This window comes from Capra hircus, chromosome 21 (genome assembly GCF_001704415.2).
Source record: "Capra hircus breed San Clemente chromosome 21, ASM170441v1, whole genome shotgun sequence".
Taxonomy (NCBI): domain Eukaryota; kingdom Metazoa; phylum Chordata; class Mammalia; order Artiodactyla; family Bovidae; genus Capra; species Capra hircus.
Genome location: NC_030828.1, coordinates 64494023 through 64516499, shown reverse-complemented (window position 1 = coordinate 64516499; position 22477 = coordinate 64494023). Strand labels below are relative to the sequence as shown.

The window sequence follows — 22477 nt, the reverse complement described above, 5'->3', positions numbered from 1 at the left end:
CCTCACTCCAGCCCAGGGCCGTGCCGTGGATGCCCTTGAGCCCGCAGAGGTCCCCCTGGCATGCATGCAGGCTGGGATCACAGCCCTGGTAGCCACCACGGCACGGAGGTATGGCTCCGGGAATGAGCCGGACATGGCCCGTCCGCCTTCCTAGCCCTCAGCCCTGCGTGGTGCTGGCTCCCACACTCACTGGATGTTCCCCACAGCCAGTGGAGAACGCAGACAGATGTCCGCGTTTTGTGGTCGAGGGAGGCGGCCATGGGGGTGGTCTGAAAGGTTCTGTGTAGACAGTGGCCCCAGGCCATTTGCAGGGGTCACAGAGCAAGGACCTGGCCAGATGAGGGTGAGCTTGCGCTGCCTGCCCGCCTCGTACTGCAGGCGGGAAGACTGAGGCCGCGTAGAGAGCATGGCGACTTGTCCGAGGCCGCCCCGTGAGGCTGTGTCAGACGGGCCTGCCCTGCCTCGAGCTGTGCCTGCCCGTGGGCCGTCCTGCGGGAGGCTCTGAGGCTCCCCACCGGGCGGCGCCGGCATCCAGAGCGCATCCAGTCTCCACTCCCTCCGGACTGGAGGTGAGCCCCCAGCAGAGGGTGGGGCAGTGCAGCTGGGCAGCTAAGGTTATCTCTCTGCTCCCCTGTGCCCGCCTCTCAGGAGGGTCCACAGCCAAGGCCCCGGGGAGGGTGGGCATTGTCCTGGGATCTCAGAGGGCAGGGCTGCAGCCCCACAGCAGCCAATGACTGGGGCGCGGCAGGGACCTCATTCCCACCCCCTGATGTAACAGAAGCAACAGACACCTCGTGTTTGGGTCAGCTGGGCCTTGGGTCAGAGGTCAATGCCCAAAGTCACTGCTGGTAAGGGCCACAGACGCTCCCATCCCCCATGTTTTGCAAAAAAACAGAGGATTCTTATAGTTGCCAAGAGAAGCCCTGAGTCGGGATGGGCAGGTGTGCGGCCCAGCTCTGTCTGAGCGGTGAGGTGAGATTCGGTCCCCAGCTGCCATGACTGTTCGTGTCCACCCCTCAGACCTCACGGCACCTCAGGGGTGCCCAGTCTGCTGGGCCTGATGGAGCTGGGTCTGGGGGCAGCGAGAGCCCACTCAGGTGGAGAGGTAGGCCGGGCCCAACTGGGCTCAACCCCGCATCCCCACGTCTCCGGTGTCGGCAGGTGGGATCTTTATCACTTTGCCACCTGGGAAGCGCCCTATCGACTCTGGGCCGGCCCTTCTTCCCACCCTTCATCTCCGCGCTCCAGAGGGCCTCGCCTCCACGGCTGTGGCCTGAGCGAGGCAGAGCCCCTTCCCCAGCACAGCAGGGCCAGCACGAGGTGACCGACAGTCCCCACCCTTCCCTGGAGGAAGGCGTGACTCCGTTTCCAAGGCCAAAGCCCCTGGGCAGGCTCACAGCACTCTTGGCGGGAAGAGGACACAGGCTTCGACAGCCATTGAAACCTTTTGTTGGCTGACCCCCTTCTGCCAGCACCTGGCCAGGACATCCCACATCTTCACCAGCTTGCCGGCGAACCCCAGGAATGCTCTGCAGGGCCTGTTCACTCAGGCATTCGTGCGTTCCACACACACATCACCCCCAAGCACCAGCTGTATGCTACACAGACACACCCCGAGCACCAGCTGTGTGCATACACACACACCCCGAGCACTGGCTGTGTGACACCGGTATCACACACACACACACACACACCCCAAGCACTGGCTGTATGAAACCGGTATCACAACAAACATCCTCGAGCACCAGCTGCATGACACCGGTATCACACCCACACACACCCCCCGAGCACTGGCTGTATGACACTGGTATCTCACACACACCCCGAGCACCAGCTGTATGCCACACACACACCACACCCTGAGCACCGGCTCTATGCCACCGGTGTCACACACACACACCCTCGAGCACCAGCTGCATGACACCGGTATCACACACACACACACCCCCAAGCACTGGCTGTATGACACTGATATCACACACACACACCCTGAGCACCAGCTGTATGACACAGTATCACACACACACACACCCTGAGCACCAGCTGTATGACACCAATATCACACACACACACACACACACACCCTGAGCACCAGCTATATGACACCAGTATCACACACACACACCCTGAGCACCAGCTGTATGACACCAATATCTCACACACACACACACACCCAGGCACTGGCTGTATGACACCGGTATCACACACATACACCCTGAGCACCAGCTGTGTGACACCAGTATCACACACACACACACACCCTTAGCACCAGCTGTATGACACCAATATCTCACACACACACACACACCCTGAGCACCAGCTGTATGCCACCAGTATCACACACACATACCCTCGAGCACCAGCTGCATGACACTGATATCGCACACACACATACACACCCAAGCATTGGCTGTATGACACTGGTATCACACACACACACACCCTGAGCACCAGCTGTATGACACCAGTATCACACACACACCCTGAGCACCAGCTGCATGACACCGGTATCTCCCACACACATACACACCCAAGCATTGGCTGTATGACACCGATATCTCACACACACACACCCAAGCACTGGCTGTATGACACTGATCTCACACACACACACACACACACACACACACACACCCTGAGCACCAGCTACATGACACCGGTATCACACACACACCCCCTGAGCACCAGCTGCGTGACACTGGTATCACACACACACACACACACACACACACACACCCCTGAGCACTAGCTGTATGACACCAGTATCACACACACACACACACCCTGAGCACCAGCTGTATGACACCAGTATCACACATACACACACACACACACCCTGAGCACCAGCTGTATGGCACCAGTATCTCACACACACACACACACCCAAGCACTGGCTGTATGACACCGGTATCACACACACTCACACACACACACACCCTGAGTACCAGCTGCATGACACCGGTATCACACACACACACCCTGAGCACCAGCTGCTTGACACTGGTATCACACACACACACACACACCCCTGAGCACTAGCTGTATGACACCAGTATCACACACACTCACACACCCTGAGCACCAGCTGTGTGACACCGGTATCACACACACACACACCCTGAGCACCAGCTGTATGGCACCAATATCTCACACACACATACACCCTGAGCACCAGCTGTATGACACCGGTATCACACACACACACACACCTGAGCACCAGCTGTGTGACACCGGTATCACACACACACATATCCGAGTACTGGCTGCATGACACCAGTATCACACACAACCCTCGAGCACCAGCTGTGTGCCAGGCTCTGACCTGGGTATAATCCAAACCAAGCATGCTGCCCATAGGCAGCTTGCAGTCTCTGGTGGGGTGGGGGTGGGGGTAGAAGATGGATAAGTGACCAGACGGTGAGCGGGGGCCCAGCGGGGCAGAGCAGGCGAGACCTTCCCGCAGCCTAGAGCAGGCAGGGAGAGTTTCCTGGAGGAAGTGCCATCTGGGACCTGCAGTCATCCAGGCAGAGGGGGGAGAGGTGCCCCCATAGAGAGCACAGGGCGTAAGCAAATGCCTGGGTCTTGGGACAGGAAAGGCCAGAGGAGGGTCCACCCACATTTTCTGGGAACAGGAAAGAGTTTTCCGTTCAGCCAGAACCCTGGATGTCCTTCAGTCCAAAGTCACGGTCAAGGCTGGTGTCTGAATGAGTGAGTGTCCAGGCAGGAGTCGCCTGGCTTTACCAGAGGGCTGCTTCAGTGGGCACCTGGCCGTTCATGCTGGACCATCCCTGGAAGCCACATGGTGCCTGAGAGAGGGCTGGGATCTCAAGTGCGGGTGTGAGGTCCCCCGTCCTCCCTGCCGTGTGGCCTTGGGCAGGCCTGGCTCCCCTTCTGAGCTGTCGTGATGACCTGCCTGAGGACCCAGCAGTGCTGAGGATACACAGACCGCCTCCCCTGCAGGCCCCAGTCTTAACTCAGAAAGCGGGTGGGTTTGGGACAGGGTGGAGGGGTGAGGAGAACCGGCTTCATGCTGTGGCGGGCTCCTTGCACAGACCTGGGGAGTCGGGGGGAGCTGGGCTGGGCCTCCATGCACTGTCCGCCTGGTGGGTGCCCCGGCCACTCAGGTGGCGAGGGCCTTGGCCTCTGAGGACCAGCTGACAATGGGGAAAACCAGTCACCAGTTCCACAGACCAACATGCCTGAGCAGCCTGAGAAAAATGTTTTATTAGCAACAGCTGCCCGCTGAGTCCTGGCTCTGCAGACAGAACAAGGGGGACCAGACCTCACACAAAGCTCCCGGGTCTGCCTGGTGCAGGGACCGAGCAGGCGGGCGCCCGACAGCTGTGCCTGGGTCCCAGGCCTGCAGGGCAGCCCGCACAGCGGGGAGAGCTGACTGAGGAGGGGTGGGGTCCAGGAGTGGGTGTCAGGCGGACGCAGGGGCGCCCTGAGGACACGGGGCGGCGGGGAAAGCCTGGAAGGGAAGCCGGGGATGGCCCCACCAACCAAATGCACAGACGGCCCCAAGCTAACACATCTGTATCCCCGCCCCTTTCTGGCTTTGACCCTCAGGTCAACCTGGCTGTGGCCAGGCGGGTCCCCGTACCTCCCCTTGTGCCTGCCTCCGGGCGGGGAGGCCCTGGCCGTGCTGGGGGGTAGTAGCACCCTGGGTCGAGACCCTCGCACTCCCCTCCGCCACCTCTAGCTCCTGCAGGGGCCCCTGGGAGCTCTTGGCAGGTTGGCGCCGCCCCCCCCCCCGGGGTGGTTGTGGGGCACCAGCTATGTGAGCAGGCCCCGCGTGAGCCTCAGCACGGCCTCGTAAGCCACGAACACCACCATGTTGACGGGGAAGGCACGGCAGCAGTTGAGCAGCAGCCCCTTGAAGAGCACGCGCGGCCCCTCCTCCCGAACGCTGGTCAGCACGCAGTGCAGGAGGCCGTGGTACCGCTGGCGGCCCTGGCCATCCGCCTGCAGGCGCGCCTTGATCACGTCCATGGGGGTGGCCACAGCCCAGGCCAGTGTCCCGGCACAGCCACCGGCCACCAGCACGCCCGAGACATCTGCGGGGAGAGCATATGGGTGCCTCGGTTAGAAGCCGTGCCGGGGAGACTGGACAGGGTGGGGCAGGCACCCGGGGTCTTGGGGCCACAAGCATCCCACCTGGGGGCCCTGGGGCCAGCGTGGCCTCAACCCGTCTCCCCTCCAGGCTGCAATGCCGGCTGGGCTGACCAGCCCCCTGCATACCCTAACCTGCACCGTCCAGGGCCCCAGCCACCCCCCCCCCCACTCACCTGGCCGGCTTTGGCCGGCGGGAGTCAGCCACTCACAGAGGATGGCATACGAGAGAAAGTAGGTGGCAAAGGAGTGCCCGTCCCGGAAGAGCAGGGCCGAGCTGCCCTTGTAGAGGCCGCGCAGCCCCTCCTCCCGAGCTACCGTGGCCAGGCAGTGCAGCGGCCCATGGAACCTGGGCCCGGGGAGTGGACCCGCGGGGGGCACGGGGCAGGTGGGAGGCACGGCCGAGGGCACCGACGGCCCCGAGGCTGAGGGCTGCCGCCGCTGCTGCACCTGAGTCTGCGTCTGTAGGCGGACCTTAGCCACCTCGGTGGGTGAGGTCAGGAACACCTGGGGGAGGGAGGCACGGTGAGGAGGCAGAGCCGCCGGGAGCCCTGCCCCGGGGCTCCCTTAGCCTCCATGGCCCACAGTGCTCTCCAAGGGAGCGTGAGCCCCGGGAAGCCCCGTGCTGGCCCACGGGCCACGGTGGGGCGGGCGCGAAGCTGGCTCTGCCCACCCGGCTAGAGCCAGCCCTTCCTTCAGCTGCGCATCCCCGCCAGCAGAGCGCCCGCCACACAGTAGGTGTCGGGTCAGTGTGACTCCAGTTCATGCAAGTTCAGTCACACCATCCATCCGTTCGTGACTGCCGCTGCTCAGGCGCTCAGTCATCCCCGACGCTGTGAGACCTCACGGACTGTAGCCTGCCAGGCTCCTCTATCCATGGGATTCTCCAGGTAAGAATACTGGAGTGGGTTGCCATTTCCTCCTCCAGGGGATCTTCCTGACCCAGGGATCGACATATTAATGTGTTATTTAACTAAGGTTAAGAGTAATGCAACACTTAATGTGAGCACCGACAATACTGACATATATTAATAACATAGGATCGTTTTACTCATACTATTGGCTGCCATCTCGTGGGTGCTCCCACCGGTTAGCCCCCTGGCTGGGGGCTTCACATGTGTGACCTCAGCACACCTCTTACAGATGAAGAGACAGAAGCTCAGGCCCCCTAGCCAGCTGCATCCTCAGCCACAGCACCACCACCACCCCCGCCTCCATCCACCTCCCCCCCCCAGCTGGGGTCCCCCAGACCGCCTCTCCTCCCGCCTACTCACGCGGACGAGGCCAGAGGCAAACCCCGAGAGCGTGATGTCGGTCTTGGCGGGCTTGGCGCCGGCGCTGCCGTAGCGGACCCGGCAGATGTGCGCGAGGCAGTGGCGGTAGGTGCCGAAGGACACGGACGAGACCAGGGACACGGTGCACATGGGCAGCGAGAGGCCCCTGTAGAAGCCCCGCAGCTGGCCGCGGGGGCAGAGGCCCCGGGGCCCAAGTCAGGCCGGAGGCCCGGCCAGCAGTGGGGCAGGCGGGACGGCTGCCCTTGGGGCCCCTGGACCAAGGAGCCGGCTCTCACCTCACCCACCGCCACCCCCCGCCATGGGACCTCAGCACGGCGGCCTCAGTTTCCTCAGCTGTACAATGGGGCTTGTAACACCCCGGAGGCCAGGCCCCCCCCGGGGGCTGTTGTGACGATAGCGGTGCCGAATGAGCAGCGTAGCCACTGCCCTTTCTCTTTCACTCCCCTCTGGCTGGCACCGATTCCCAAGTTCACTTTGGCGAGTGTCCCTGAGACCCCTCCTCCAGATGGGCTCTGAGCTGGACCCCTGATGACTCTACCCAGCATTCTTTGGAGGGGTGCCCCACCTGGTGGGTCCTCCCCTGAGCTTTGAAGTCCCCAGATGCCCCCTCCAGACCCTCTCCTGGAGGCAGGAACTCACTCTGAGCGCCTCCTATGTGCCAGAACCCTAGCTCTCGTCCTCAGAGGAATCCGGGGGGCTGGTACAGCTATTCCCATTTGGAAGGCTCAGAGAGGAGCTCAGGATTGCCAGGCTGGCTGGGGAGTGGCAGCCCCGGAGTCCACCCACCTACCCATGACCCTGGCCCCAGGCCTACCCGCTCTCGGTGATACGTGTCCCGGACGCAGTCCCAGATGCCCGTGTACTTGGCCTCCGTCTGGATCCTGACCTGTGGGAGAAGTGGGCTTCAGGAAGGGGTAGCTCCAGGCCTGGGGAGAGGTCGGCAGGCCCCGGGGAAGGGAAAGAGCCAATCCCTGATGGTCACAGCCGTGCTGTGGGCAGAGCAGTGACAGTGACCCCCTTTAAGGTGAGCAACCTGAGTCTCAGCAGGGAAACGGGGGCGCTGATGGTCCTGAGTACACAGGGGAGGTGGAGGGCAGAGACAGGGTCTGACCAGCAGGCTAGAAAGTTCTTCTGGCCATAGATGGGGACCTAAGCCCAGGCAGGGGTCTGGCAATGACTGTACCTTCACCGTGTCCAGGGGGTAGCCCACAGCAACACCGCAGACACCTGTCAGAAAACCAGGGGGGCCAGTGAGGGGAGCAGGAGGCTGAGCCGCCTCAGTGAGGGAGGGCCCCTGACCACGCTCCCGCAGAGAGACCCCCACTGGGCTCTTCTTGTCCACACCCACATCTCAGCAGAGGGGGAGCACGACCCCCATTTTACAGATGAGCAAACTGAGGCTCAGAAGGGTAACGTGATGTCAGCCAGGCTGCCAGTGGTCTCTCCTTCCGAGTCTTGGCCCCCTGGACCCTCCTTCTGAGAGGCAAGGGTGCTCCACGGCCTCCCCTCCGGCATCACGTTCCGGAAGAATTGGTCCATTTGCTGGGCCCTGTCTCCTAGCCAGGCTGAGCTCACTCTCAAGCCTCAGTCTGTGAAGGGTCTGTCTGCAAGCAGGAGGCCAGTGCGCCTCACAGCTGCGGGGGGTGACAGGGAGCACAGTCCAGGCAGAGGCTGGGGGCGGAGAAAGCCCGGGGCACCAGGCCTCCAAGAGGGATTGCTGGAAGCATAGGTTTGCATGAAACGGAGTAGAACTCGAGTCTTCCCGGGCCAGGGCTCTCTGCCTCCTGCCACGAGGACAGGTGCCACCTTCTTTCCCTTTCTCCTCTCCTAACACCGGGGACTCCAGGTCCAAGCCCCTGGCACTACCACACGGAAGACAGAGAGTGGGCAGGTTCCTGGGGTTTCATCCTGGGAGGGGGGCTCAGTGAAGGCCACCTGAAAACAGTAAGGTGTGTGGGGGCTGTGCCCTATTTCTTATGTATCCCAGGACTCTAAATACGCACGAGTGAAATAATGAAGTGAATGAATGAACAAGTGAAGGAACAGAAAGAGTGAAGCCGAAACAATGACTCACTGACTTGAGAATTACCTTCCTCGACCCTTGCATGTGGGCTTCCCAGGTGGCTCAGTGGTAAAGAACAGGCCTGCCATGCAGGAGACGTGGCAGGAACCACAGGTTCAAGCCTTGGGTTGGAAAGGTCCCGTGGGGAAGAAAAAATGGCAGGCCACTCGTGCCTGGGAAATCCCATGGACAGAGGAGCCCGGCGGGCTATAGTCCATGGGGTTGCAAACAGTCGGACACAACTGAATGACTAAGCATGCACGCAGGCACAGCCCTTACGTATACCACACCAAACTCCTACTCATCCATCAAAACCCTGCCACACCATCACCTCCTCTAAGGAGCCTTCCCTGACCCCCATACTCAGGGCTGCCCCTGTGCCAGAAAACATGTTGGTCACATGGCTGTCACAGGGCTTTGCTGCAATCCAGAACTCGAGTTCCTCAAGGAAAAGGCCCAGGTCTGCCTCCCCATGTCCCAGAGCCAGGCACAGAGAGTAGGAGCCCTTTCCACCCAGGCCTTCCCAGGGCCCTGGTGCGAAGATGTGGGACTCAAGAGCCCTTCCTGCTGTGAGATCCGGGGCAGGTCAAGCCCTGGCTCCTTAGGGAGCTGATGACCAGGGAAGCCTCAGGCCCGGCTCCCCGCGGGAACGTCAGACAGCCCACTGGTAAGGCCGGGGCCCGGGTCATTCCCATTTCAGCACTGCCCACCCCTTCTGAAGAGAACACCCCACGCTATTCCTAGAAGTATTGATGAGCAGCCCCTGCCGTTTCACAAGAGGACAGAGGTCAAGGGCGCCTCACCCAAAATAGCCTGTGCAAGCCAAGCTGGGAGGAGCAGATCCCCTTCCTGGATGCGGCTTTCACAACAGCCTTCTCTCCAGAGGTGAAAATGGGCTGGAGGCCCAGCCAGGTGGGGACGGGCCCACGGGTGCACACAGCCAGGGAGCCAAGGGGCTCATCCGGGACCCTCCCCCACCACACCTCTGCCCTTGCCGTCGGTCCCCACCGCCCACCCTCTCCTGGAGTCTCTCGTCGGTCCCCACCGCCTACCCTCTCCTGGAGTCGCTCGTCCCATCCTTCTCCATGCACATGGCTCCCAGCCTCCCCCTGGCCAGGCGGAGAGACCATCCACCCTCTGCACCCCCACCCCTGCCCACCCCTCAGCCTCCAGGCCGAGCCCCCCAGGCCGGAGCAGAGTCACCCCCACCCATCTCCTCCTGGGCTCTGGGCCACCTGCCCCGTCATCTACGGGAAAAACTCCTCTCTTCTCCCAGCACCCGTGGCCACCCCACCAGGCACCGGCCACTTCATGGAGGCCTCAAACCTCACTGCTGGCCTGGGGCAGAGCACCCCCTTCCAGCCCCCTCACCCCACCCAGTTCCCCCGGGAGCAACGGCCCCCTCTGAGGCCCCACGGTGCCCACTCTTACCTCCAATGGCTCCAGCAACAAAATCCATGGACAGCGCAGGTGGCGGGGAAGGCACAGGGGTCAGGCTGCGTGAGAGGTCGGTCTGGTGCCACCACCAGGGCGGCTTCCGAAGCTGCCCGCTGGCTCCTCGCAGACCTTAAATACCTGCGGTGGGGGCAGTGACAGGAAGCTGAGCTTGCTGACCAGTGGCCCCAGAGGCAAAGGCCGCACCGGGCCGCAGGCAGGTCAATGCCCACCTGGACTCCCTCCCACCTACCCCAAAGGACCGTTGTCCCAGTGCCCTCAGGATCCAGGTGTCGGGAAGTAAGTGAAAGGCCATGGGTGACGTCAGATTCAGAAAGTATGATCACTACTCCCACCACCTGCAGGCCTGGGTTTCAGACCACCCCCTGGGGAGGCTCTGATGGCCCCCACCTCTACAAACCCAAGCTCAGCCCTTATCCATCCCTGGGCCTCCCTGACTCCCCTGGAGTTGCTCCTGCCCGGGTAACCATCAATGCTCCCTCACTTATTCATTCAATAAACACTCTCTGAGTTGAGGCTGCGCTCAGGCAGCCCAGTCCCATCCCCAGGGAGCTCCAGGTAGCAGGGAGGGAGTGGGGGATGACAGGCCACCAATGACAAAGCCTCAGGGAGGCTGGCCAGGGCCCTCCTGTGAGCAGCCCAGCCACAGGCCAAGGTCTCCTCCACGTCCTTCGTACCACCCTGGGCCCCAATCCCTTTGCTGCTTCCACATCCACCTCCATGTGCCCAGGAATACAGCCAGATCCAACTCTGAGTCCCCAGCACCCAGCACGGATCCAGCTCTGAGCAGGGCTCGCTGAGCAAGGGGACCAGGGACCAGGGCCCCCGACCTTGCCTCCAACCAAATCAGGGTACTCCTAAAGGGGTAGCCACTCCAGTAAGAGGCTGCTCACTGGGAACCACAGTAAAGGATGGTGACCTCTCCCTGGCTGTGCCCCCGTCTTTAGTTAACCTAGCCCTCCTCCTTCACCGTCTCAGGGCATCCTTGTTACAGCCCCAGGAGGAGGCAGGGCTGATGGTCCCATTTTACAGATGAAGCCAGTGAGGCCCAGAAAAAGGACTCATCCAGGGCCATGCAGGCAGCAGGGCCGGATTTGATCACCAGATACTTACCCAACCAGCTCCTCTCTGATGCCGCAGGCCAGGCCCTGAGACCCATGGGCCCTGCCCTCATGACTCACCCCCCCATGTGACACCGGAACACAGCCCTTCATGGACACTGAAGTTCAGGGAGGCTGTTCACTTGCCCAGGGTCATACACGGTGTGTATTCTGCCAACATGGAAGCTGGCAGGACCGGGAGAGTTGTTGACACGGCAGCCCCCAGGCAGCCCCCTCCAGGCAGCCCTGGGGCAGGGGTCGTGTGTGGACCGCAGGCTGACCCTGAGCAGGTCACACTGACACAGGGGAGCCCCGCATCCTGCCCAGGAGTTTGTGGGGTGGGTGGGGGACACAGGCTGGCAGTGGCCGCTGCCACGACAGAGGACAAAGGGCAAGAGGCAGCCCGTCCAAGGCCGGTCCTGAGGCCAACCTTGACCTTTGGAGAGATGCAGGCCAGCATCCGGTTAGGAGCCAGGCCGCCGCCCTCAGATCCCAGCCCCGAGACCTCGGGAGAGCCCTCGACTCCTCCATACCTCCATCTCTGCCTCCACGAGAGGAGGACAGCACGCGCGTTGCGTCGGGGACCACTCGGGGCACGCTCCGGGTGTGTCCCTGGGGGAGTGGCTGGCAAACCGTGCAGGCTGTGTTAGTAGGAGCGCAGGTTCCGGAAGGAGGGAGCGGACAGGCCTGTTCTGAGCAGGCCACGTCCAGCTGGGACACTACACTGCAGAGGCCAGTCCTTCAGATGGTGAGGGAACTTGAGGCATGCGGTCTAACTGAAGAAACGGAGCGGTCGAATCCCATGTTTCCTGCAGAATGTCGGCCCGGGCACCCGAGCCAGAGCCCAGGGACGGCCCTGGGCACCTTTCCCCTGCACCCCGCATCCTCTGAGGCACCCAGTCCTGAGGGCAACCCCTTGACATTCACGTTCAGATCCACCCCCTCTACCCACCTGCACAGCCCCCAGCTTGGCCTCCCAACAGCCCACCCTGCCCATGCCCCCTACCCACGCCCCCACCATTCCCCCAACCATCCCTCCAACCATCCCCACAACCACCCCCCAACCATACCCCAACCACACCCCCAACCACCCCCCAACCATACCCCACAAACATGCCCCTCACCATCCCCCCATCCCCCAACCACCCTCCCAGCCACCCCCAACCACGCCCCAACCATACCCCAACTGCCCTCCCAACCACCCCCTAACCACCCCCCAACCATACCCCCAATCACCCCCCAACCACACCCCCAACTACCCCCCAACCATACCCCACAAACACTCCCCTCACCATCCCCTCATCCCCCAACCACCCCCATCCACCCTCCCAACCACCGCCAACCACCCCCCAACCATACCCCCAATCACCCCCCCAACCACCCTCCCAACCACCCCCTAACCACCTCCCAACCATACCCCCCACCATCCCCCAACCACACCCTCAACCACCCCCTAACCACCCAACTATACCCCCAACCACCCCCCACCATCCCCCAATCACCCTCCCAACCAACCCCTAACCACCCCCCAACCACACCCCAACCATCCACCCAACCATACCCCCAATCATACCCACATCCATACCCCCAACCATACCCCACAACCATACCCACAACCATACCCCCCAACCATACCACCAACCATACCCCCAAACCACATCCCCAACCACCCCACAACCATACCTTCCAACCACCCCCAGCCATGTCCCCAACCATTCCAACCACCCCCCAACCATACCCCCAACCATACCCCAACCACCCCCCAGCCATACCCCCAACCATACCCCCAACCACCCTCTCAACCACCCCACTAACTACCCCCCAACCATACCCCCAACCACCCCCCTAACCACCCCCCAAGCATACCCACAACCACCCCCCAACCATGCCCCCACCGTCCCCCCAAACCACACTCCCCAACCTTACCCCTAACCACACCCCCATCCATACCCCCAAACACCTCCCAACCATGCCCCCAACCATCCCAACCACCCCCCAACTATCCCCCAAACATCCCCCGAATCATCCCAAGAATCCCCCCAACCACCCCACCCCCCCAGCCATCCCCCAACTGCCCCCCCGCCCGTACCTCCCCCCCACGCCACAAACACTCTGTGCCTACTGCATGCCACCTCCTAGGCACCAGGCCACTTCCATAAACACAGCAGTAAACACAGGCAAAAGTCCCTTCCTTGTGGATCTTATGATTCGGGGGAGGAGACAGACAACCAACACAAAAAATAATCTAAATAATGAGCCTGCCAGAGAGCAGCCTGTGCCAGTGACAGTCGGAGCAGGCGGGGCTGGGATGGGGCTGTGAGGGCAGCCCTGGAGGTGGCGTTTCAGACGAGCGTGCTTTCTCGGTCACTGTCGCCAAGTTTCACGCGCCCTTTGCCTCCTGAACAAACGTGTCCAAGCTACCTTCGCCTCCTCACTGTAGAGGCTGCCCCGTGCAGGTCTGAACACGCCCCTAGCTCCGAGCTGCTGACAGGCAGGGCCGTGCTGCATCTGTCTCTGAGCCCACAGTGCCCGGCCCGCGGTGGGCACCCTGGGGGAGGTGGATGAATAAATGCGTGAAAAAAATGAGTCAGTGAGTGGATGGGTGGATGGACAGACAGATGGTCAGAAGGACTGACAGACAGAACGGCAGACAGAAGAATGGAAACGTGGATGGATGGGTGGGTGGGTAGATGCTGGATGATGGCTGGACAGACAGATGGATGAACCCAGGGCAGAGTCATCTGCTGGCACCTGACCCAGGACACAGCAAGGAAGCCCCCTGGTGGCAGGTGGGCAGGGGTTTGGGCTCAGGAGGGGTTGTGGCTCAACCCCCGCATGGTTTGGGGAAGACACTGGGCAGCCGGCTCAGCCTGGACTTGGCTCCTGGCTCCACCCCTCCCAGCTGTGTGCCCTTGGGCCAGTGGTGCAAGCTTTCTGAGTCTTGCGTGCATGGCAGGAGTCAGAGCCCAGGGCACCCGCTGGGGCCACCGGAAGGGTCACTGTTCCAAGCAGCAAGGTCTTCCTCCTCCAACAGTGGGGCTTCACCCCGCGCGGCCCAAGGGAGGAGTTCTGAGCCATCCTGTAGGGGGAGACAGACAGGGCACAGATACCAGGGGCCCCGGGGACAAGGGGAAGCGGGGCGCAGGCCTCACCGGACATGGTGGTGGGGGTTGGGGGGGAGCTGCAGGCCGAGGTGGTGCGGAGGAACCTGATATCCTAAAAGGCGTGCTTATGCTTTATAACAAGAGGGATAAGTTCAAGTTACTAACAAGACAGCCAGACCAAAGAGCCGCAGCCGGCATTGAGGCTAAGGCCCCGCCTCCCGGCAGGACGCAGGCAGACACCTCTTTTTTCACTATTTTGTGACTTGCTGCCTTTGCTTCTCGACCCGTCTGGGATGCCGTGCACCTGGGGACTCACGCCCCCTATGCGTCCACAGTGCCCGTGGGGTGGACCAGGAGGCTGAGCCAGGCTGCCTGGGTGTGGCCCTCACCCTGAGGGTCTCTCTGTGAGGTCCCCTGGGGCCTTAGTGTCCTTGTCTGTAAAATGGCAGCTCTGTTGCCATCCCCCCCCCGTAAGGCTCTGGGAGGTCTAAAGGGTCAGCAGGCCCTGGGGTCCTGGAGCCACACCTGTAGCTCTGAGTATCACCGTTACGGGATTTCACGGGAGGCCCAGGGGTTAAGACTCCCTACGCAGGGTGGGCACAGGTTCTATCCCTGCTTAGGAAACGACCATCCCACATGCCGCATGGCGCAACCGAAATGAATAAATATTACTGTTACGATGTAACTTGCAGGTGATGTCAAGAACAGGCAAGTGGGATACGCCTGTAAAATACAGAAAATGCTCCAGGAATTATGCTTCGAGGTCTTTGTGTTTCAGTGGGTACGTTCTCAGAGGGGAGTTCTCTGGGTCAAACACCCCTGAATGATTCACATCTGTTTACTTCTTTTTGGCTGGCCTGGGTCTTTGCTATTGAGCCCAGGCTTTCTCTAGTTGTGGCCTAGTGGGGGCAGCTCTCTCTGTGGGTGGCTCCTCTTGTTGCAGGGCACCGGCTCCAGGCACACAGGCTCCGTAGGTGTGCCTCACGGGCTTACTGCCCTGTGGCATGCGGGATCTTCCTGGACCAGGAACCTAACTCGGGTCCCCTGCATTGGCAGGCAGATTCTTAGCCACTAGACCACCGGGGAAATCCACCTGAACTATTTTTACCTATCATGCACTTTACCATTTTGGCAGGATTTGGAAGGGAAGGGGTGGGGGCAGGGGGACTTCCAGGCAATGAGTCCAGAGTGGGACACTGGGCCAGCTCCAGAGCGGGGCATTTCCAGAAAATGAGGCTCCTTGGCAAGACTTGGATGAGTTCAGGAGACTCCAGAGTCTTCCTGGCTCACTCTGTGACACTCTAAGCCTCCGTCTCTTCATCTGTAAAATGGGACAGACCAATTTATACACTCAGGGGCTTGGCGCCTGCCACGCTCTACCTGCATCCCACAACCCCCCACTGGGTGCTGCAGACCACACAGCCACAGGCGGGAGCTGAGGCTGCACCCACCTTCAGGTGGGGGAGCATCTCTGGGGTGTGACTGGTTTGCAAGGTGGATGACCGCCCACCTCAGACCTCCCAGACACCCTGGCCTCCCTCTGACATCCTCCCTCTGGCTCCCATGGTCTCAGGGTCACAAAGCATACAACAGGGCGTCCCCAGCCTGTGCCTCCACTGGGGCAATGGCGCCAACAGGAAGGGCTGCCCTCAGCTCCCCCGCCCCCATGCCCCCCAGGAGCAGTGTCTTCATGTCTGAGCTCAGCACAGAGCTCCAGGCCCCTGGAGCCATCCCCGTGTTACAGACGAGGACACCACAGGCCAGAGAGCAGCAGTGACAATTAGGGGAAGACCTGGAATTTGAGCCCAGCGCTGCCACGGGGGCCACTGATTAACATGACCCCGAGACTCAGTTTTCCTATCTGCAAACAGGGACGGCAGCCACCTGAAGCAGGGCTAACGCAGGTAAGGACTGTGGGGGCTCCCCAGCACTGGTAGTCTGACGGAGCAGAAGCGACCCTTGGAGTGCCAGCCAGCAGCCTCAGGCCTGGGCCAGCGGTCAGGTGCATCCAGCCCTGCCCTGTCCCCACCCACTCCCTGGCCCGTCTCTTCCGTTCCCAGATGCCCAAGCCGTAACCTAAGCCCTTCCAGTTACTTCGTGCAGCCCCTCCTGTTTTCCAGGCCCCGTGTGACCCCTTCAGCGATGCACAGGAGGCATCCTGGGGGCCCACTGGCTGGGAGGTTCTCTCCAGGACAAGGTAACCTCTGACACCACGAGACCCAAGGCCCCAGAGGGTGGAACTGAGGAATGAGGCTCTGGTCAAGGCAGGGCCTGAGGCCTATCTGATCTGCTGATCTGGGAAGGGGAGCTATTGACCGCTGTCAATAATTCATTCCCTCATTCCAGCGCACACCTTCTTGTGCAAACCCCACACGGGGATCCAACAAAGATTCAGAGGCTTGCCCAGCCTCCCTGCAGCCCTGGCCTGCCTGGGGAGTACACTCTTTCTCTGGTACTGCCCGAGAAATTATCCCCATGCGGAGAAGCATCTGACACCAACTCATCGTCTCACAAGTTCTGCGGGTCGGCACTCGGGACCAGCGTAGGCGTGTGGCTCTGGCTCAGGGTCTCCCATGCTGTGGCCATCTGAAGCCACCTGGGGGTGCTGGAGGAAGCCCCCTCCAGAGTGATGCACTCACAGGGCTGTCGGCCGGAGGCCTCAGTTCCTGGCCTCGTGAACCTCCCCACGGGACTGCCCACACATCTTCACAAGAGGCCCAACGTCCCCCGCAGTCAGGGGTCCCAGAGAGAGCAAGGGGAAGGCCACAGGGCCTCCATGCAGCCATGGTGCTCCTGAAGGGGGAGACCCCAATCACAGGCAGAACTGGAGCGCCCGCCGGGGGGTGGGGGGGCATTCCCAGCATGGCCAAGACCCGCAGGCGCGCAGCACCGGGTAAGGCTGAGTAGATTGTCGGGACTGGGGGAGGCACCTGGAACAACCCGGCTAGAGCATGTGGACCTGGCTCATTGGCGCGGGCACGGCACGTCCAGCGGAAGCAGTGGCCCTGTGGGGCAGAGGCTGGGGAAGGATGGGAGGCTGGGACAAAGTGTCACAGAGCCAACTGGGAAGCAAAGACAGGCACTTCTTTTTTATCTTTTATTTTTTTTGCCACACCGTGCAGCATGAGGAATCTTAGTTCCCTGACCAGGGAGGGAACCCGGCACACTTTAACAGGAAGTGCCTGAGGGCAGGTTCACCAAGGACCAGCCCCTACACACACACCCACTGAAAGGGTTCATCTGAGAGGTGAGCCTGCCCCCCCCCCACCCCCGCTGGGGGCAAGGCACAGGAACCAAGGGTCAGGCACTCAAGCGGCCCGAAGACGGGGCTGTGGTGGGGGCTCCAGGGGGCAGAGCCCAAAGCAACAGGACGGGAGATCGTGGCGGGGGCAGAGGGGTCCATGCCCCCTGCTGGGCCGCGGATGACTGCCCGAGGCTGGGCCGTCAGGACTGAGGAAGCCACAGGAGGAAGGAGGAACACAGGGCTAGCGAAGGCTCTGGAAGGGGAAGCTCGGGCTTGGATTCCAAGAACCACAGCAGGCTCCTGGGTTCCAGGAGGCCCTTCTCTCAGCCCTTTCTCTGTCCCCTCCAGCACTCCCCAGGGCACCCGCCTGCCATCCCAACACACATTCCCTGCCCGGGGCAGCACCCCACCCACTCCCGCCCTGCTGCCAAATGCACCCACACAGCCTCACCCTGCCGCCCCAACCCTGGCCCCAGGCAGGGGCACACTGCCCTGGGTGCCAGCTCACGCTGCCCGACAGCCCCAGAGCATCTGCTGGTCCAAGCATCCCCCAACCATGACAGCGGGTACCCCCAGAGGGCACTGCCCCAGGGGCCTGATTCCATGAGGCCCGTGAGCAGCAAGCACACCCCGTGTCCGCGCCTGGCTGAGCCAACCCCAGCTGGGGTCCACCCCTGTGGCCTTCCGGGTCTGGGGCAGCCCGGGCAGATCCCTTTAACTCTATTTTTACACAGAAGCACTTGCACATCTATTTTTGTCACGCCCCTTCTTGAGTTTCTGGCCATCTCTCCCTCTGGCCGGAGCCTCCCTTGCTTCGGCCCACCCCCTCCACGGCCAAGTGCGTGCCGAGCGAGGCCACACCTGCCCTGGGGACTCGGCCCCAGGGACCATGGTGACTGCGTCCAACTGAATGAAGGTGCCAGAAACCCGCACGGCGTGGTGGCCCCTTTGGAGCTGACGAAACTCAACTGAGAGACATGAACTCTGCAAAATCCACCCAACAGGAGAACGCTGAGCATCTCAGACTCGGGAGGGGCCACCAGGACAGGGACTGGCTATCCCCAGGGGTCTCAGGCCCTCCCCGCTTTGAGGCACAGGGCCGACTCACTCACCAGGGAGGCTGAGTCACTCCCAGAGTGGACCATACCTGAGGCCGGAGGGACATTCAGACGGAAGACGTTTATCTGCCGGGAGAAAGACCCGTAGGGCGGAGCCAGCTCATCAGCACCTAGTGCTGGGTCCAAGTGGACCCCCTGGCACAAAGCCCCACCCCACCGTGTTCCTTGCAGGGTCTTCCACACAGCCAGGAGGGCTGCAAGTGGAGACGAAAGCAAAACTGAGCCAGAGATCCCTGAACCTGTCCTGGGAGACGGTCTCCATCCCTGAAGAGGCCAGTTTCAAAGTAGGTTTTACCCCCACCTGCTCCCTGAGACTGAGGTGGGGCCTTGAAATCTGCACTTTTGGCTGTCTCCTGGGAGACTCCAATCCCAGAGGTCTGGGGGGACCCGTGGCCACAGGGCAGGACAGTCCAGAGCCCCGGGCCCCTCACCCAGGGCTGCCTGCTCACCCCCTGCTGTGTGCCAGGCCCTGTTTAGCGTTACTTAAAGATGATAAGGTCCCGGCCTGGTGGAGCAAACATTCGAGAGTAAGAGAGGTTTTAAACATTTAGAGGAACAGGCCGAGTCATTCTAGGAGCTGGGGGAGAACAGGGCATGGGTTGGGGTGGGGGGCTCCGCAGCCAAGCCCCTTTTGAGGAGCTGAGAGTTGAGCAGGTACTTGAGCGTTGTAAAGGACTATACCAGGCTGGGAAGAGGAGCGACCCCCTCCTCAGGGACACAGCCAGGGCAAAGGCCCTGGGGCAGAATGAGCTTGCAGTTGTGAGGGTTCGGCCAGGTACCTCAGGCTCTGAGCCTGGGTTTTATTCCAAGTGGGGGGTGTGGGAGGCAGTTAACAGCCCCACCCTCCCCACCGGTCTGTGCCCAGGAGCTTTGGAACCTGTTCCAGTGGCTCCCATCCTAAAACTACACCTGCCCTGGCGCCCAGGCCTGCCCTGCCCACCCTCCAGCTGAGCCCAACTCCCCACAAGGTCTACACAGTGGGTGCCTCAGACCACCCCCTACCCCACTGGCCCTGAGACATCTCGAACTCCAGCCTTGCTCCCCACCCAACCCCAGGGGCCAAATAACCTCCCACCATTGAATTCAGTAGATTCCAGGGTGAGAGACTGCTGTTACTAATTTTCCCACACCCAATCTGTCTTGTGTCAGGAATTACAAACACCCTGCAAAACAAAATCTCTGCCACAGCTCTCAGTGACCTGGCCTGACCCCTGGTGCCCTGTGGCATGTTTCCCCTTCTTGCTGTCCCCCTACTGCTCTGGCCTTGGGCCCCTCCCACTTCTTAAAGGCTGGGGTCTGAGCACCCCCTGCAAGGTGGCCTCCCCTGGGAGGGTAGGAGGGTCCTGGGGCCCTGTGGAACGTGAGAAGTTTGAAAAAGCAGACTACTGTAATCTTCTCAGGAAATGAAGCAGAACAGATATGGACCCCAGCGGCTGATGTAATGACGCAGGCCCATTGCCTACAAACTCATTTCCTTGGCTAAGGCATCTTCACTTCTTTTGGGTCTCCCTGCCAGCTGCGTGGGAGGCCCTGGAGACCAGGGAGGTGGGTCTGCCCTGTGCCCCCTCCAGGTGCAGAGCACCACCCAAGTGAATGAATGATTCTCAGGCAGCAGGAATAACTTTTTTTAAATGCATGATTTTTTTAAGTTACTTGGTGGCGTCAGGTCCTAGTTGCAACTCTCGGGATCCTTGAGGCACACGGGCTCTCTAATTGCAGCGTGCCAACTTGCTTGGCCGTGGCATGTGGGATCTTAGTTCCCCCATCAGGGATCGAACCTGTGTCCCCTGGGTCGCAAGGTGGATTTCTAACCAGTGGAACCACCAAGAAGTCCTTGCATGATTCTTTAGGGAGGGACGGCTTTCAGGGTAGTCTTGTGGTTTAGTAAGCCAGCAGTACACACATCCCAGTGACCCCAGCCCCTAGCAGTGCCTGCCTTCGCCCCTTCCTCACGGCCTCCCAAATGCTGTTTCCAGCAGACTCTGGGATGCACAGGCACCTGCCCTGGGGTGCTCCTGGTTGAAGGTCAACCCCCAGCACCCACCGTGGGCACACCTGCCCCAGAGCCCACCCCTCTACTGCTCACCACTTGCTGGACCTCTGTCCCCAAACCCAACAAGCCTCAGCCTGAACACTGGCTCCCCCAGTCCAGCCCCTCTCCAAGTCCTCCCTGCAGGGTGCACAGCTCACCGCCTGCCTGACCTGCAGGATCCAGGATCCATCCCACCGCTACCTCTGTGGATCCCCCCACGTGGATGCCTACACGGTCTGCTCAAATGCAGCTTTCCCCAAGGAGCTTTCTAAATACTGAGTGCTTATTGCGTACCAGGCTGTTGGGCTGGCCCAAGGACAGGAGTCAGGGCTCACGCAAGCTGCCCCAAGCACAACATTAACTTAAAGGCACTTGTGTTCTCTTTGTCTCCTTATTAATCAGTCCATAAGAATTTTCTGACTTACTGCCCTGTTAAGGTTCTTGACTCTCCTCTCAAACCTCCAAAAACAGATACGGAGGCTGCAGGCATCTGTGCTTTCCCCCTTGAGGCCTCAGCAACCCAGGGACCCCTGTTCCTAGAGGTGAGTCACCCGGATGTAGGTTGTCCAGTTTAATCTCCGTGACCTTGAGGCCTCTGGCCAACTCCCACCTGGGTTTTGGATCTGGGCTTCTCCTAGGGCCCACGCGCTTTCCTGGCTCATGAGTGTTGTCAGGGGCTGGTGATATTCAAACCCAGGCCTCCAGACCCCTAGTTCAGGGCCCACCAGCCATCACAAGCACTGGACTAGGAGTCAGCAGACCTGGGTTTGGGTCTCAGATCAGTGGATGTTCTCTTTAGATTCTAAGAATAAAAGGACACCATGCAGAATCATTGGATTTAGAGTGGCCTCTGCTCACTACGATAGTTAATGCACCTGACAGGTATCCCCTAGTAGCAAGTATAATCTTTAAAACCTGTCCGTGAGGTATATATCCATGGTAACCTCCTTGTCGATTTCAGAAATAGTAACATGCAAATAAAAGAACTGTGTGATCTGCAACCCGGAAACACCGGACTGTGTGTCCTGATTGCAAGAGCATGAAGGAAGTTGGGCGAAGGCCTGAAGTTGTCATCTGACTCACGGTGAGGGAGAAAGCGCCCGGCCAAACCGAGTCCCAACCGGACAGTCCGGACTTCACAAGGAGCTGGAGAAGGGCAAGAGGGAGTCTTTGACCCGGACGCTCCCCAGGGAGGGGTCCCTGGCCGCGGCCAATCCCAGGGATGGGGGAAAGCGGACGCAGAGCAGAGTCGGATTCTGCTCTTACTTAATCCACCCCCACCTCCCGCCGCCCAGCTACCTGAGTAAACCGGGGCCCAGCGCCCTCCCACTTGGCCTTCTCACATTCCCTCCCTTCCGCCAGGCGGTCCAGGCCCCGAGGCCTTCCAGAGCCGCGGCTTCGTGACCGCCCCCTCTGGCCACACCGCGCCCGATCTGGCCTCTCGCTCCGCGGTTCCTGGAACCTCCCCTCCGCACAGCTTTCCACGGCTCCCGCAAGTTTGCGCCCCGAGGTCCTGGCCACGCCCTTCGCGCCTTTGGCCAGGAGGCCGGGAGCCCCAGGCCCACCGGCCGGAGGGCGCACAGACAGGGGGCGTGGGGGTGAAGACTCCCCCGAAGGGGCGTTCCACCGCTCGAGGAGTGTTACAATTAGTGTTCCAGCCTGCAGGCCTTGGAGGGTCCCGGCGCTCCACCTCCGTTAACCGCGGCGCGTCCCCATTATGCAAGCAAGGACCCTGAGCTTGGGCGGTGGAGTTGGGATCTGAACCCAGGCCACAAGGATCCCAGGCTTCCGGTCCAGAGCGAGGGCACGCCACCCGCGGCCCCGCTGATCCGCGTCACGCACGCCGGGAAGTTCCCAGGCCGCGCCGGCCCGGAGCTCCCCGCACGCACCGGTCCCACCGTCCCGCCGCGGCGGCGCACGCCCGGCTTCCTCTCCGCCTGGGGCGGCGCGGGCGG

General features: G+C 61.3%; 1 protein-coding gene and 1 non-coding gene across 2 annotated transcripts; both read right to left on the bottom strand.

Annotated features, from left to right (window-relative positions):
• On the bottom strand, positions 4205 to 12002 carry SLC25A47 (solute carrier family 25 member 47). The gene is made up of 7 exons (XM_018066612.1): positions 11558 to 12002; positions 9901 to 10044; positions 7591 to 7634; positions 7222 to 7293; positions 6387 to 6569; positions 5289 to 5619; positions 4205 to 5057 (listed from the first exon to the last, which is right to left on the bottom strand). The coding sequence occupies exons 2-7, from the start codon at positions 9926 to 9928 to the stop codon at positions 4777 to 4779; spliced, it is 939 nt and encodes a 312-aa protein (XP_017922101.1). The 5' UTR covers positions 9929 to 10044; positions 11558 to 12002; the 3' UTR covers positions 4205 to 4776.
• MIR345 (microRNA 345) lies at positions 21198 to 21298 on the bottom strand. Its single transcript, NR_129715.1, has one exon. It is a non-coding gene; the product is annotated as a microRNA 345 (primary transcript).

Bases quoted from the DNA above. Each gene is read 5' to 3' on its own strand.
- SLC25A47 (XM_018066612.1), bottom strand. From the start codon at position 9,928: ATGGATTTTGTTGCTGGAGCCATTGGAG. The intron at 7,635-9,900 runs GTAAGAGTGGGC...GTTTTCTGACAG, and splicing joins TGTTGCTGGAGCCATTGGAG to GTGTCTGCGGTGTTGCTGTG. The intron at 6,570-7,221 runs GTAGGCCTGGGG...CCCCGCGGCCAG, and splicing joins ACACGTATCACCGAGAGCGG to CTGCGGGGCTTCTACAGGGG.